This window comes from Trichoderma gamsii, assembly GCF_001481775.2.
Source record: "Trichoderma gamsii strain T6085 chromosome Unknown Scaffold_15.2, whole genome shotgun sequence".
Classification (NCBI taxonomy): Eukaryota; Fungi; Ascomycota; class Sordariomycetes; order Hypocreales; family Hypocreaceae; genus Trichoderma; species Trichoderma gamsii.
In genome coordinates, this window is record NW_020171352.1 from 293436 (window position 1) to 308249 (window position 14814).

Consider the following 14814-nt stretch of genomic DNA (forward strand, 5'->3'; position numbering starts at 1 on the left):
GACTTAATTGATGAAAGGAAAAAGGGAAAGGCGGCATTGGGATCAGTTGCAATGAAGCAGATAGAGACGCATATGCGCTCAGTAATAGCGTTGACATTCTAAGTGGCGCTTCTTATCGCGCTAAGCCACAATCTTCGTTGTATCAAGCCACACACTCGTTGACCCAAAAAAGTAAGTAGCCCACACTTCATTGAATCTAACGAAGAAAAACCCCAAACAATTTGAAAAGAAGACTTCTTATTTTTGATATGGAAATATCACAGGCTCTTATATTCACATTTATTACATGCGACCTTTCCATCCGGGGAGTTTAGGCCGCAAAATTTGTGGAGGTGCCATAAAAAGTTGGCCTGGTAGGGCCAGAGAAGGATTTCACTGCTGCTTCTCAACCGTCAACAATCTGGAACTGGTTCGTGGGAGGAGAGCCAAGATGGCGGACCAGGGGAACTACAACAACTGGACCAAAGCTGGTCTAATCCAGCGGGTAAAGGAGCTGGAGAAGGAGTTGAGAGCTGCATCATCATCTGCACAGATTTCAGCATCAAACAATGAGATCCCCCAAGCGGCACCCGAACAAAAAGGAGATGAAGAGTTATCCCAGCCGGTCAAAAAACCTAAAGCGAAGAAAAAGATGGACCCGTCCAAATATTCTACCCGCTTCATCGCCCTGAAGCTGGCATATCTGGGCAAAAACTTTGGCGGCTTCGAGTTCCAGGCTCAGGGCAACCAGCCGTCCATCGAGGAGGAGTTATGGAATGCCCTCACCAAGGCATGCCTCATCTTCCCGGAAGACGAGAATGTGGTGAACTTTGACTGCTGCGAGTATTCCAAGTGTGGGCGGACAGATCGCGGCGTCAGTGCCTTTGGACAAGTCATTGGGCTGAGAGTACGGAGTAACAGGCCGTTGCCTAAGAAGCAGGCCGAGGTCGATGAGGAGGCAGATTTGGTGGAGGAGGAAGGGCATGAGGTTGCTGGGGAAGAAGAGCAAGCCAAAAAGCAGAGCAAGCCAAAAGCACCTCCAAAACCATTTGACGATATCCGCGATGAGATCCCTTACCCCCATGTTCTCAATCGCCTGCTGCCCAAGGAAATCCGCATCCTGGGCTGGTGTCCGGCACCGCCTCCTGACTTCTCCGCCCGCTTCTCATGTCGAGAGCGCCAGTATAGATACTTCTTCACGCAGCCCGCCTTTGCCCCCACGCCATCCCTCATCGAAGACTCAGCCGTCGCAAAGAAGGGAGAGGAAGACAAAAAGCTCATGAAGCCAGGCTGGCTGGATATTGAAGCCATGCGCGACGCAGCAAAGCGTTACGAAGGCGAGCACGACTTCCGCAACCTCTGCAAGGTCGACCCGGCGAAGCAAATCACAAACTTCAAGAGACGCATGTTCGAGTCGGACATTGTCGAAGTCGAGGACGCAGCATCAGCTTTGCCGTATCTCAAAGCCGCTGGTTTCGCCCCCGAGAACATTGATCTCTCTTCCGGCGAGGCATACCCCAAAGTGTATTACTTCCACGTCCGCGGCTCGGCCTTCCTATGGCATCAAATTCGCCACATGGTGGCCGTGCTCTTCCTCGTCGGCCAGGGCCTTGAGAAGCCCTCCCTCATCAGCGAGCTGCTCGACACTGAGAAAAACCCACGCAGACCAAACTACGTCATGGCCGACGAGGTGCCCCTCGTGCTCTGGGACTGCATCTTCCCGACCGACCTCAACGACTCCATAGCGCCGCGACGAAAAGACGACGCTCTGAAATGGATATATGTCGGCGAGGATGGACCAAGTGGACGATTCGGCCAATTCGGCATCATGGACGACGCATGGCAGATGTGGCGTGGACGAAAGATGGACGAGATCCTCGCGGGCCAGCTGCTGCAGCACATTTCGCAGCAAGGAAACAATGGCACCACTGCCACGGCGGTAGGCAAAGCCGCACCCGGCATCGCGAATAGCACAAAGGTCTTTGAGGGAGGAAACAATGGGAGACTGAGCGGCAAGTATCCTGGCGTGATGAACATGAAGCTGCTGGAGTCGGCGGATGAGCAGAACGACAAGTATGCCAAGCGAAAGGGGTATGCGGACGCGGAGGACATGAGGGCGAAGAAAGGGATGAAGTCGAACAAGACGGAGGAGGGCGATGCCGTCATGGCTGATGAGTAGACGTAGAATGAAAAAGTAAAATACGTTGTATGGGGTATATATAGATTCTAATTCTAGGATACATATCTCTCAAAACAAAACAGGCCTGTCTTGTGCATATCTTCTTGGGATACGATTATTCCAAAGCCTCTCAATTCATTTCTCGTTAGCCACCACTCTACTATCCTCTCCCCTCCCCTCGTATAAACACTCCCTCACACCCCTCCACACCGTCTCGACAATCTTCCTCTTGGGCAACAAACCCGGAAACACCACCACGACATCCTCCTCCCCCTCCACCACCACAACGAGGTAATACCGCACCTCAAAGCCCCGAAACGCCTCGTTCACGAAGATATCCTGAATCTTCTCCGTCGGAATAAATCGCGTCGCCGCGCTGGCCAGATACGTCGTCGGGCTCTCGCTCGTCTGCACGCCCAGCCCGCGCAGCACCAGCAAACTCTCCTCCTTGTGCACCCGCAGGCTGAGCGCGTAAAAGACCGCCGCCGCAACGGGGACAAGCACGGGCAGTTTTATCGAAGCGGCAATACGAGCGAGGAGCTTGCCGCCGGGAGTATCCTGGAATGTATCGAGGAGGAATATTATGCGGTCGAGGGAGAGTAGCGGCGGGAGAGACGAAGGTGAAAAGAGCGTTGGTGCTGCGCCAAAGGAGCTACGCTCTTGGACCCATCGCGCATAGATGACGAGCAGCGTGATGAGGGAGAGAAATATTCGTAAGAAGAGGAGGAGGAGCCATAAGAGGCGCAGAGGCAGCGTCTGAGGCGGAAGAGTGGTGACGGTGTATTCGGCGGTTGTAGGAGAAGGGCGGCGGATGCGCAGACGAGGCGCCGTGGTGAGCATGGCTTAAGATGATGTATGAGTTTGTAGAAGTAGTTGTGGTTATGTAGTTGCAAATTGGCAAGCCATGTATCATTCAATTCACTTCGCTTCTATTCGTTGCTGGCGTAAATCAGAGGAGTAGCTTTCGGGCAGGAAGTCGTCTATGGAGGAGAGAAGACTGCAAATCCGGTAGTGCATATCATTCTATAAAGAGAGACAGCCAATTGCAATGGCTTTGAGCATTCGTGGACGGCATGAGTTGACGCATCTACAGCATCAAACCAATGCGCTGCCGTTGCTGTCGCGGTGTCAATGCCATTTTCTGGTGGTGATGGATGGCATGAAGTTGAAGCTCTACTGTAAATGGTATCGTAGCACATGTCTTACAGCTCCAGCACCAAGCTCCCCACCGGCCAAACAATTCCCCGCTCCACGCCTCTGCACCCTTTATAAGCCCAAATATGCTCCCCTGTTACCGGCTGTAATGGTCAAACGGTGAAGGCTCTCACTCAATACTCGCCTTTCCCACACCCACCCCCGTCAGATCCCCTCCGTTCGACGCCCAGCCCGAACGCCGCGGTGGCTGCACGCTCGCATGGGTAACCTGCGATTTTGCCGTGCTGCCCTAAGCAATGGAGATGACACTTGAGGGAGGTTTCACTCTGCAGAGGACTCTCCCCCGTCGCGTGGCGGGCTGGATTACGATCGCGGAGGGCGTGGGTTGGATGGGCGAGACGGAGAATGCCGACACCATTTTTTTGATTTTTCTTTCTTATCACTACAACTTCTATATCGTATAGTAAAAAAATACAATTGTATCAGGAGACTTTTCAATTTTCAGTTGAAATCATGTACAAGACGCAAAAACGCTGCAATGGAATTAAATGGCGGCAGTTGAACCCCATCCTCATCAGCAAAGTCCCACGCAGGTGCAAAGTGAGGCCATCACCACCGCCTACAGGGCTACCTAGATGGATGATACAAACGCTTTGCTCTCACGCATGGTGCATCATCACATTACGCATTAATAAAAAGGATCAAAATGCGCAAAATAGAAAGATATATCATTTTGCTTCAGCTACCTCACGCAATACAAAAAGAAGAATAAAAAAGCAAATACATAGTATTGCCGCGAGGCAGCATTATATAGAACGCTCAGTCTGTCCGGCACAGCCGCATCTCGTGTAGCACTTTATGCAATCTGTCTCGCATGTGCGTGTGAGCGCACGTTTTTTCTCTCTTCTTGTTCTTTTTTCCCCTTTCTCTTAGACGTCGCCGTCTTCCACCCTTTCGCACATGTTTGTTTTTGCTCCAAATCAATCCGTCATCAGTCATGAAGAAATAAAGTACTAAGTTTGAAGAAAGGGAAAAAGAAAAGTCTCCAAGCCAGGATATACATTGCCCCGTGCGCACATGTGAGAGTTTAGATCTCTCGCATGGCCATCTATCCAAAAAGAGAAAAAGAAGAGAAGCCATCCGATGCATATATCACAACATTTCAACGTCTTAGCCGAGAAACGGAGAAAAGGAAATTATCTGCTTAGAATTGCACGGATGCAACGAAGACAGTCGACATAGAGCAAACAGGGAGGAAGAAGAAGAAGGAGAGAAAGAAGAGTAACAGAAATGAAACAAATATAGAGATAGTCGTCACACTATTCCAGAAACCAAGTCCTTCCATATCACACCGGGTTTTTTTGCTTGCAACATGCCGCTAATAGAGCACTCGCATCCCGAAAAAAAGTAAAGAAACTAATAAACAGAAAGATGACAGAATAACAAAGATGAAAAAGTCGCTGTGTGGCGCAAAGGGGCGTCGTTTAGACATGTTGCGTCCCAATCATTAAAACATCCCGCTCGACATCTTCCTACCGTGTCCCTCAATTGGCGATCGAACGATATCTCGATCATACAAGACAGGAGGCGGCAAGCCCGCCACGGGAGATCGAAGATGGCCCATGCCGGTCGCATCGCCAAAAGCCTCGAGCGGTGACCTGATGATGCTAATAGCTCCATCTTTGCGGCTGCGGCTGCCCGAGCGGAGACGTTCGGTAGCTTTGCTCATGCGACCAGAGAGACTGCCTTCTCCAAGACTGCGGCCTCGGTTGTGTCCCTTTGGCTCGGGAGGAGCAAGCACAGGCACCATGCCATCGTTAGGGGCAACCACCATGGGCTCCTCCGTCTCGTCGTCATCCATGACAATCTCAATCATGCCCGAAGCCAGCGTCCCAGCGACGGGAGGCTGTCGTCGGACGTGTGGCAACGGAGGTGGTGGAGGAGGAGGTGGAACTGCCAGATGCTGCAACTCTTTGAGGAAAGTAAGGGGCGCCGAAGGAGGTGGCGGCGGCGGTGGAGGCACCAGATCGCTCCTCTGTCGGCGCCATTCCGTCTCAACGATATCATCGAGGCCCCTGCCCTCATTGGCACTTCCCTTTCTCATGAAGCGGGGTTGTTGCGATGGTTCATCAGGGATTGGCGCAGACATGCTTCGCGGAATCATAGGTCGAGTTGGTGGTTGGTAAACCGTCGAGGGCAGCTGGTAGACTGTCGATGGCAACAATGTCAGTGGCTGCTGCTGCTGCTGTTGTTGTTGTTGTTGTTGTTGTTGTTGTTGTTCCAGCTGTTGCTGTAGCTGCTGCTCTTCCTCTTCTTCCTTTTGCGCCGCCTTCTTCTTTTCCAACATGTACTGCGGAGAGTATTTGGGCGAACTCTGTGGGGAATACTTTTGGGAGAATGTTGTAGGGACTGGAGGTGGCGGCAGCTCTTCATCCTCCTCCTCATCTGTCTGGAGGATAAGTCTCATCGCCTTTGGTGTAGCAGGCAGACCAATCTGTGGCCCATTTCTAGCATACATGCTCCTCGGAGGCTCTGTTGCGGAGCGAGGAGGGAGATCGTCATCTAGCACCTCATCATCAGCTTCCACCAGAGGAGGAGGCTTCCTAGGTGATACTATGTCGCTGGGGTGGGGGATTTGAGGTCCCATCTGTCGCTTTGCAAGAGATTTTCGTCGTTCCTCGAGCTCCCGCGCGGCTTGTTCCTTCTTCCGCTGTCGTTCATCCTTCATCTTTCGCAAATCGCCGGCGTGCTCTGTAGAGGCAGCTCGGATTTGAGGCAAAAGCGGAGCTGGGTTGCGATCATCACTAATTGCCGCTTCCTTTCGGCGGCTTTCTGGGTTTTCGCGTCGACTCATGGCAGGAGAACTACCAATGTGGCCAACGCTCCGGCTGTGCTTGGCTCTGAATTCTTCCTGAGCCTGCATGGCCCTCCTAAAGTCTTCTTCGTCTTCCGACCCCTGGTAATGCAAGGCCGTTGCCGACATTGGTACTGGGGATGTTGGTGACCGCGGAGCCGATCTGCTTCGCCCATGGCTTCGTCCACGAGTATCCAAAGGTGGCAAGCTCGTCTTTCCGCTCTTTGACACGCTCGCCTTTCGAATCGTCAAGGGCTCAACCGTATTCTCGAAATTACGGGTGCTGAGGATAGCCAGGTCTTCCGGAGACATTGGAACAGGAGATGTAGGAGACCTTTTTGGTTTAGTCCAAGATCTGGCCGAGCCTCTACCACGTTCTTCAGATGGGTCGCGCGATTTGGCCCGTCGCTCTCGGCTGGTATGACGGCCGGTGGATGGGTCTCTTTTCCGGTCCTTGCTCCCATTTCTACTTCCAGCTCCTCTGGAGTAATACTGTGCCGCTTCCAGGCTGTGAACGTAATCGTCTTTGTGGCGACCGTTTGATCGGTGACTACGGCCGGCGCTTGAGTTGGAGGTGATGGAACCCGCCACAGAACCTCCAAGAGGCGCAGTACTGGGACCAGTGCCACGACGACGAGTCGGCCAGTGGTAGCGGTTAGATACAGCGTTTGACTGTTCAGGAGACATGGTATCATCCAACTGTGCCATGGGCTGCAGTTGCAGATGCAAATGCGCTGGAATCCGGTCCCGGGAGCCGTTTCGCTGTGCTGCGTGGACTTCCTGTAATCTGCTCATAATCGAGCGGTCGGGAGACGGAGGCCGCTCATTCGTATAATCGCCCGCATATCCCTGAACGACAGACGGGAACTTTTCCCTCATCATCATCGGACTGGCCGTAGCAGCACGCTGCATCGCAAGTCCCGTTGTCATGTTGTCTTGGGTCGCAGAGGACTTGCGAGAGTGGCTTGCTCGCTGCTCCTGAGGCTTGTCAACGGGCTGGATGACAGCTCCAATATTCTTCAGACTATTCCTATCAAAGGCAGATTCTCCGATCGAGGGTAAGCGGCCACGATTGAACATTTGGCCGCCAGCGCGAGCTGATGTTGGCGTATTGAACCGGCTATTATTCGACGGCCGAAGAAATGCAGTCGCAGGGTCATAAGCACCACTTGGAGAAATAGCCGACTCAGCAATCGGCGTTACTCCAGCCGCAATGGGTGTTTGGCCTCCATCAGCCTGCGAGTAGAACTTGGCCTTTTGGGTCTGATCACCGAATGACGTGACCAGCTTCAGCGCTGATGCTTTGGCGACGCTGCGCTGAGGACCCAACTGGATTCCTGGTGGTGATAATGGAGGGCTCAACACCTCAGGGATACTCGGCGTGACGTTTTGGAAGCTGAGTTGCGCAGCTGACGGCGAGGTCCAAGGCTCTGAAGATTCTTGGTCGGTACATGCAAAGCAGCGAATTGCCAACTGTTGCTGGCCATGCTTGATCGCCCATTCGCCCCATTTCTTGACAATGGCAACTTGGCGCTCCCAGACACTGGGGAAAGCCACACAAGTGAGGATAAGAGCCTCCATATACATCTTATGCGAGATATAAATCTCAATGGCATCATTAAAGTCTCCCATGCCAAGCATAATCGTCACCGCGACGTGGACATCGCCGTTCTCCAGAAGACGCTGGACATAGACGCGACCGAGCTTTTGCTGGGACGCGTGTCCGCCAATGGAACTCAGTGCCAACAGCATCCAGTCTGATGAGGTCATATTCTGGGAGCTGGCGGCTACAATGCCTGCGTCGAAATCACCTAACCACTTGGCAAGTAATATACGGTTTGCTGATCCGGCGGGATAACGACTCATTTCGTCGCGAATAAGGTCGTCCACTTCTTTATTCCATCCGAAGATGGTGTTGAGCATCTGTCGGCGCAAATCGTCATTGGTGAGATGAGGGTAGTTTGATGGTATGGGATGTTTGTACGGAAGGTCGCTCAACCGCGAACGAGTATACTTGAACAGATCCTGCACCTTGGTGTCATCAGCAGGGCTCCTCGGCACCTCGTGTCTCAAACGAGAGGGTCGAAGTTTAGATTTGGATGAGGCCAACGACGGAGCGCTTGTGGTAGGAAGCGAGTATCCCATCGAATAGTTGTCTAGCTCCTGCCCCTGCCCCTGCCGTCCCACGGTAGAACTTTTCAGGGACGATCCGGCAGAAATATATGTTCCCTCCGTCTTGGCCCGCGACCTTAGTGATCCCGCCGGCCTACCGGGCGTGCGTGAACCTGCCGAAGACTTTGACAAGGATGACATGCCGCTCCGGCTAGAGGCTGGGCTGTTTGTCTCATAAACTTCGTTACTAGGTACTTCGGGGGGGTTGTGCTTTACTAGGCGCTGGAAAGGAGATAGATGATCATCGTCGCTTTCGGAGACGCCCATCTCCAGGGGAATGGAGCTTGACTCGGACTCTGACGTATGAATCGTCGTAGCGGAGTGTACGGATCTGCCTCCTGTTTCTTCGGAAGTGGGGGGAGATGGCGGGAGGACGCCCGCGGGATGCTGTACATTGGCTACCATGATGGCTGGAGAGTTGAGATCGAATTGCTGTACTGTGTTATTTGGCCCGAGGGTAAAGAGGCTCGCTCCGGGGCCATAGAGAGCTACGCCTTTTACATGCTCCAGGGTTGGGATAGAGTCCTTAGTAACATGTCTTGTTCTTACGTCCCACGAAAAAGTCTCTCTGATTATCTAGTCAGCACAAGAACCGCCACCAAAGCAAGAGGCCGCGCGCGTAGGCTGTGGCAGGCTGGGTGAAGGGGGGGCACATACGAATCTGAGAATTGGATAACGCGACCGTTCTTGGACCATCCCATCCAATTAGGGCCGGCTTGGTAGTTTTCATTTCTCCGAAGCGCCCTGACGACCTTGGGTTCCTCTGCGTTGTACGACTTGGACACACTCCAGACCCGCAGGTCGCCGTCGTGCATCTGGACAGCCAGCATGTCCGACTTTTGCTTTGAGGATGATGCGTGCCAGGCAAGCGTGACAATGGGCGATGGCCCTCTCGAGGTGGTCAAGTTGTGTAAGATGGTGAAGCGAGGCTGTAATGTCGCGATTAAAAGCGACCCGTTTTGATAGCTAGATGTCGACTCGTTAAATAATGCACACCAGAGGCTGGCATTTGATTACATACCCAATGGCAAAGGTTCGGCAGTCAGACGACGGAGCCAGTGCCGTTACTGCAATCTGATCGATCGTCCTAGCTGAGATGTGCTCGGACGTGGTAGGCTCAAAGAGGATGATATTTCCTTGGGTGTTGCCTATACTGTATTAGTTGGTGACCACCAGATGTGCGGTATTCGTGAGCCGTCTCTTACCAAATGCTACGTTTCCATTCCGCATCCAAGCGGCAACCGTGAGCGTCTCGTACGAAACGAAGCGAGAAATCTCATCACCCGTCATCAAATCCCACACAATAGCCGTCTGCCCAGCGTCATAGCTCACGACAAAGCGGCCAGCGCCGATTTCACTCTGGTTATCCACTGCAATCAGTTGGATATCGTCCACATGGCGTGAGAATCTTCGGTCGATGGTGAGAGTATCGTGGTGGCAGCACACTATTGACGGTCCCTGAGCGTAGAGGAAGACGGATGCCGTGGCAGCTGAGGGGGTGAAGTATTTGAGGTCCTTTGCTGTTGGCATTTTTGAGGGCTCGGGTTGTGATGGACGGCCTCGCGCGGTCGATGATTTACCGGACCGGTTGGAAACGGTATGGTTATGTGATGCGGACGACATGGCTGCGATGGTGCTGTCAAATCTTCCACGATGGCCAGCAGTATCGGGCCCAAAATTATATTGACCGATCTAGTCGGCCTGGCACCTCTGCGTCTGCAGGGACAGTCTTGCCCCAAAGATGCAAAGCACACTAAGCTCGTGAGACAGTACCAGATCCGGTGTCACAATCCTGTTGCCAGTTCAAAAGTCCGACTCTCTAGGAGCGCTCTCTGGGCGGCAAGCTGCGCGTGTTTTAGGTATCAACCATCACATGGAACCCAACTACTGCCCACTCCCGGACACACAAGCTTCAGCAACGATGCAATCGACCAGATATGTGTTGTCTTTCGGGCCGTCGACAGATAGGAAGCAAGTTTTCAAGAGTGTATTGGACTCGGTAAGAATGAGCGTCGAATTGGTCGATTGTTGGTGAGGAATGAAGCTATCAAGTTTGTCGTCGAAGAGGCTTTGAAGATGCAAGGCTTAAAGCCACAGAAGGCTGCGACAAGGCAAAACGGAAAAGAAAAGGTCAGGCAGCCTTAACGGAAGCGGGCGGCGTCACAGCTTTGCATATAAGAGAGCACTTGTAGGCAAAAGGAACGAAGGTTTCTGTGATATGCCGGAGAATGTTAGGGGAGGGGCTGATCTGATTAGCTCGGCGCTTGTTCGAGCCGCCTAGGGATGCTCCTGTTCGAGGATTAGGAGTTGCGGATGATGCAGGCGGATGCAGGAGAGGTTTGGCAGGATGCAGAACGGTGGTCACCCGGATGGGAAGCCTGGAAGCGAGGAGAGCTTCTCTTGTCCGCTCAGGCTTACTTGATTTCTCTTTTGCTACTGTTCCTAAGCCTAAAAAGACGGCCAGAATCAGGAAGTAAAAGAGAAGAGGAGGAGGAGGAGAAGCAGTAAAAAAAAAATAAAGATAAAAAAAAGAGAGAAATACGGAGCTGGTAGAGAGGAGAGGTGTGGCCCTGGTCCAGATTCTAGCCCAGGATTAGGCGCAAGACACACACCACTCACACGCGGTGAGGCAGGTAGCTGCTTAGCAGTATCTGGACAGGTTGGCGAGGATGAGAAACTGGAGGTACGAACGGTTCTCGCAGCAGTAGCACCACGGCCCAAGTAACAAGACCTGGCCGGGGTCTGGTGTGATGGGTCCGATGGAGAGCCAGACGAGCATGGCGCCTATGCGGCCGTGGACGAGGCCTGTCAGTGGACGGGGTTGGCTGCCATATAAAATTAGAGTGCAAAAGCTGCTACCGGCGGCCGTCTTGGGAATGGAGCGGAGACGGTCCGGCAGCCAGAGACAGGCCACGGCGACCAATGCGCGTCGAGGCTGCAAAACGCTTGTGCCTACAGATGCTCATGCATGGCGCCCATGTTTCGACTATCTGCAGCATCACGGCTCGCAAACGTCCAGAACCTTTAGCTGCAACTGCAACTGCAACTGTACCTCCCTCGCTACCGAGCACCGGTACCGAGTCGAGATGCCAAACCCGCTGCAACGCTGCCATTGTCGTCATTCTGGTCTGGGGGCCAGGCACTCTTTTTCCTTGACCTCTCTTCATCCTCTTTTTGGCCCCGGCGAGCCGCCCAGATAGTCGCCTCCTACGCGCGTACGTCCGCAGTGGGCCCAGCTAAGCATTGACGAGGCGAAAATAGTCTGGCGAGGCAAATGGCGATTGTGAGCCAACTAGGAATCATGGGCTCAGATCCTCAGACGGACAAATTGACGACAGGTGATGTACAGGCGCTAGCGGGCTGCGTACCGCCGCTGGAGTAAAGGTGCCCTTGTTGAGGCCCCCTTGCCTAGCCTCGCACCCCGGACAAGACATTCGATATCAACCTATCAGGGCCTCTGAGAGCAGCGACGACTTGGGCGAATAGCTGGCGTCTGATTGCAGTTGCATTCTTTTTCGTGCAGTATTGCTTGCTAGTCTTGCTGGTAATGGTGTTAATGGTGGTACTGCTGCTTATACATGCGAGTATGTATATGCACTCCGTATCCCAAGCTCCCGCGCGGATGCAGGAAAGAACGGCGTTTGTGACGAGTGCCTGTATCTGCAGGATCTTAGACTCGGTGTATATGCATTCCTATCCTGCCATACAGGTACACACGAGTGCTGCTGTACGTGTACCTACCACGAGAAGCGAGCTCCCTCGGCTCCTCTCCTTACCCCGACTTGCGGCGCCTTTCACCGTTGCACCGGTGGTTCCACCGCTGGCGATCTGGCCTCTGTGCGAGCATTTCTGAGTGATTGAGCGGTGCCTTGCAGGGGGGAGGAAACGGCCTGTGAGTGAGACCTGCAGCGACTACCGGCGCCGTACAGTATCGTGGCTTGTCTTGTGCCGGCGATTGTCCTCCACAATGGGCGCTGGAGAATGCATCGACGCGAGCGGTCCCTCTCGTTTCATTCGCGCGTCTGCGCTGCTCTGCATTGCCTCATCTCGCCTCGCCGCAGGCCGCTCGCAACTGATCGTCCGTCTCGCCGTGGCCAGCCATCCATATCGCGGTGGTTGTTCGAGGTCCCGAGATGGTCAAGCGCAGATGCATGGCTGGAGCAGCGATTTTGGGGCTGCGGTCGAAAGCGGGGCGGCGAGGGCCTGTGGCTCAATGGCAGCAGCCGTCGAAGCGCCGAGGTGTGTCGCGGCCGCTGATTGGACGCGCCAAATGCAGGTGCGCGCCACAGCCTGGCCAATCGGCGGCTCGATCACGCCTGGCCGCAGGGATCCAATCGCTGAATCCCGGCCCGCTAAGCTGCGCCGCAGGGATCAGGGGTTCACCACCAAAACTCCATCATCCAGTACTACAAGCTTGTACTTGTATCTACATATGAATGCGTGCAATTCAGTCAACAGCAGTTTCGATGCGCATAACTGCGGCATCCAGCAATCAAACGCCTGCCGCCATATCGCGATATCATCGAATCACAAACCACCAGCACTCGCACATCCTTGTCCCGCCTTCCTCTATCGCAGCTGCAGCTGTTTGCCAACTTGTATCAGATGATTCCCTGAGACAGATGGATTTCAGCTTGCATCCAGTTTCTCTTATTTATCACGTTTCCCCGAGTTCTGTTTCTTGCTAGCCTCTGTTTGAATCAACGCGCTAACACATTTCTCCAGCAAGCTTGCCCGCGGTCTCCGCAGTCACATCTCTCCGGCTGCTCTTGTAGCATCTGCCTCTCATCTCATTTGCTTCACAGAGCAAACCCCTGGTGATCCTGCCGCGGCAGGGAATCTTTCTTTACAAGACTATCCTAGCAAAGCAACATGCCCGGTTCAGTCTGGCAATGGAGACTCTTCTGCTCGTATCTTACTCCTCCGCGGTAGCAAAATGCCGAAAACACACGTGCGACATGCTTTGCAATGTCTTAGACTCTTTATCAACATAAGCAAGCTCCATATGGGCTGCCATCCTGCCATCCGCTATACATAGGATCGCGGTCTCATCACATGCGAGCTACTCGTTCCAAGTCAACTACCACCGTTACCAGTAGACTAAACTATTGTTATAGTAATCTACTTCCATATCACGCAAAGGCACGACGGGAAGGATTCTAGACAAGCAGATATCACACTGCTAGGCAGCAAAATCGATCCCAGCCTAAGTGGGTGATGGCCACTTGAGACATACAAGTAGGCGCCACCGGCCATGCTGGTCTCGGGCGACCAACGACAAGTTTACTAAATTGGGAATCCATTGAGGCCCAACGACAGCATATCCGCTGATTTATACGGAATACTATCTCGCTTTCTTGCCGCACCCTGTCGGACTGTGACCTTGTGACGCAGCTTCTGGCCTTCCCTCTTTGCGTTTTCGTCACACTCAACATCCAAAACCATCATGGCCGGAGCGCCACCCCGTGGAAGTTGTTAATTAAACTGCTGCCAAGCAAAGCACGACCACGTTTTCTACTCCGAGACAAGGCAGGGAGCCCAAAACATGAGGACCACATGTTCGAATACGCGGCATAATGGAGTGCCATTAATTGATGACAACTCTCCTCTCAGCTGTGTCGACTTACATCTATGAGCCAGTCCTCAAATAAGATACTTCCTTTTACTGTCGGATAGCGGGATCTCTTCCGAGATGCTATTGAACGTTGATGCAGGGCCTACGGGGTAGCTGTTATCGTCTGTGTCACATCAGAGCGGAGAGTCTTGAAATACGGTGAAGCAGGCGACATCAGAAGCCAAGACAACCATGACGTGGGGAGTCCGAGCCACCCTTGCCAGACAACATGCCTTGTGTAGCAACTTGGTGCGGCTATTGGCATATCCGGTCTCGCTTCGGTCATCGAGAAGCACAAACGACTAGTAGCCAGGACGTCTGCGAGTATCACTCAGCTTCCGACTACGCTTCCGATTACGTAGCCCAGCTTCAGGCTCAGATCTAATTTTCGCTATGATATCGTGCTATGCTTCGTAAGACTATCTAACTTGTGCGCATTTACTTCATTTAGATTATGCACGGGGCACTTTCGATGACATCCATCTTATATTCCCAGCGGTTCTTTCGGCTGTTATGTCCAGCCAGCTTTTTCAGCTGACGTTCAGGCCAAGAGGCCCAAGCTTGGAATGATCTTTGAACGAAGTCTTCCGTAGATTCAAATGTAGAAATCTGTTCAATGAATCTCTCTACCAATTCCTAAGCCATCCTAAGAGCCTGTTGGTGTGAGGTCTAGCTACTTTCTGCTGCTTAGCCGAAGAAAAATGCCAATTTGACACTTTTGAGAGTCTTTCTTCCAAACCTAAAAGTGACCTCTACTAGAGGATACATATGATCCTAAGGTCGATAATCTTGAACCATCATTTACGATGGAAAAATAAGCAAGTCCCAGAACATGTTACCTTTGCTGCAGCAAAAGAAAAG

At 52.8% G+C, this 14814-nt stretch overlaps 4 protein-coding genes across 4 annotated transcripts; 2 read left to right on the forward strand and 2 right to left on the reverse strand.

Moving 5' to 3' along the window:
• Positions 1-430: 430 nt before the first annotated feature.
• On the forward strand, positions 431-2158 carry TGAM01_v205007 (hypothetical protein; the record flags this gene model as incomplete). Its single annotated transcript, XM_018803538.1, has 1 exon — positions 431-2158. One exon carries the CDS (start codon positions 431-433, stop codon positions 2156-2158), a length of 1728 nt encoding a protein of 575 aa, XP_018663235.1.
• A 135-nt stretch (positions 2159-2293) lies between these two features.
• TGAM01_v205008 (GPI-GlcNAc transferase complex) lies at positions 2294-2998 on the reverse strand (the record flags this gene model as incomplete). The annotated part of the gene is made up of 1 exon (XM_018803537.1): positions 2294-2998. The coding sequence occupies one exon, from the start codon at positions 2996-2998 to the stop codon at positions 2294-2296; it is 705 nt and encodes a 234-aa protein (XP_018663234.1).
• A 1822-nt stretch (positions 2999-4820) lies between these two features.
• On the reverse strand, positions 4821-9962 carry TGAM01_v205009 (hypothetical protein; the record flags this gene model as incomplete). The annotated part of the gene is made up of 4 exons (XM_024549555.1): positions 4821-8907; positions 8997-9305; positions 9361-9487; positions 9545-9962. The coding sequence occupies 4 exons, from the start codon at positions 9960-9962 to the stop codon at positions 4821-4823; spliced, it is 4941 nt and encodes a 1646-aa protein (XP_024405687.1).
• A 2344-nt stretch (positions 9963-12306) lies between these two features.
• On the forward strand, positions 12307-13377 carry TGAM01_v205010 (hypothetical protein; the record flags this gene model as incomplete). Its single annotated transcript, XM_024549556.1, has 2 exons — positions 12307-12755; positions 13065-13377. The coding sequence occupies 2 exons, from the start codon at positions 12307-12309 to the stop codon at positions 13375-13377; spliced, it is 762 nt and encodes a 253-aa protein (XP_024405688.1).
• Between the last annotated feature and the right edge of the window lie 1437 nt (positions 13378-14814).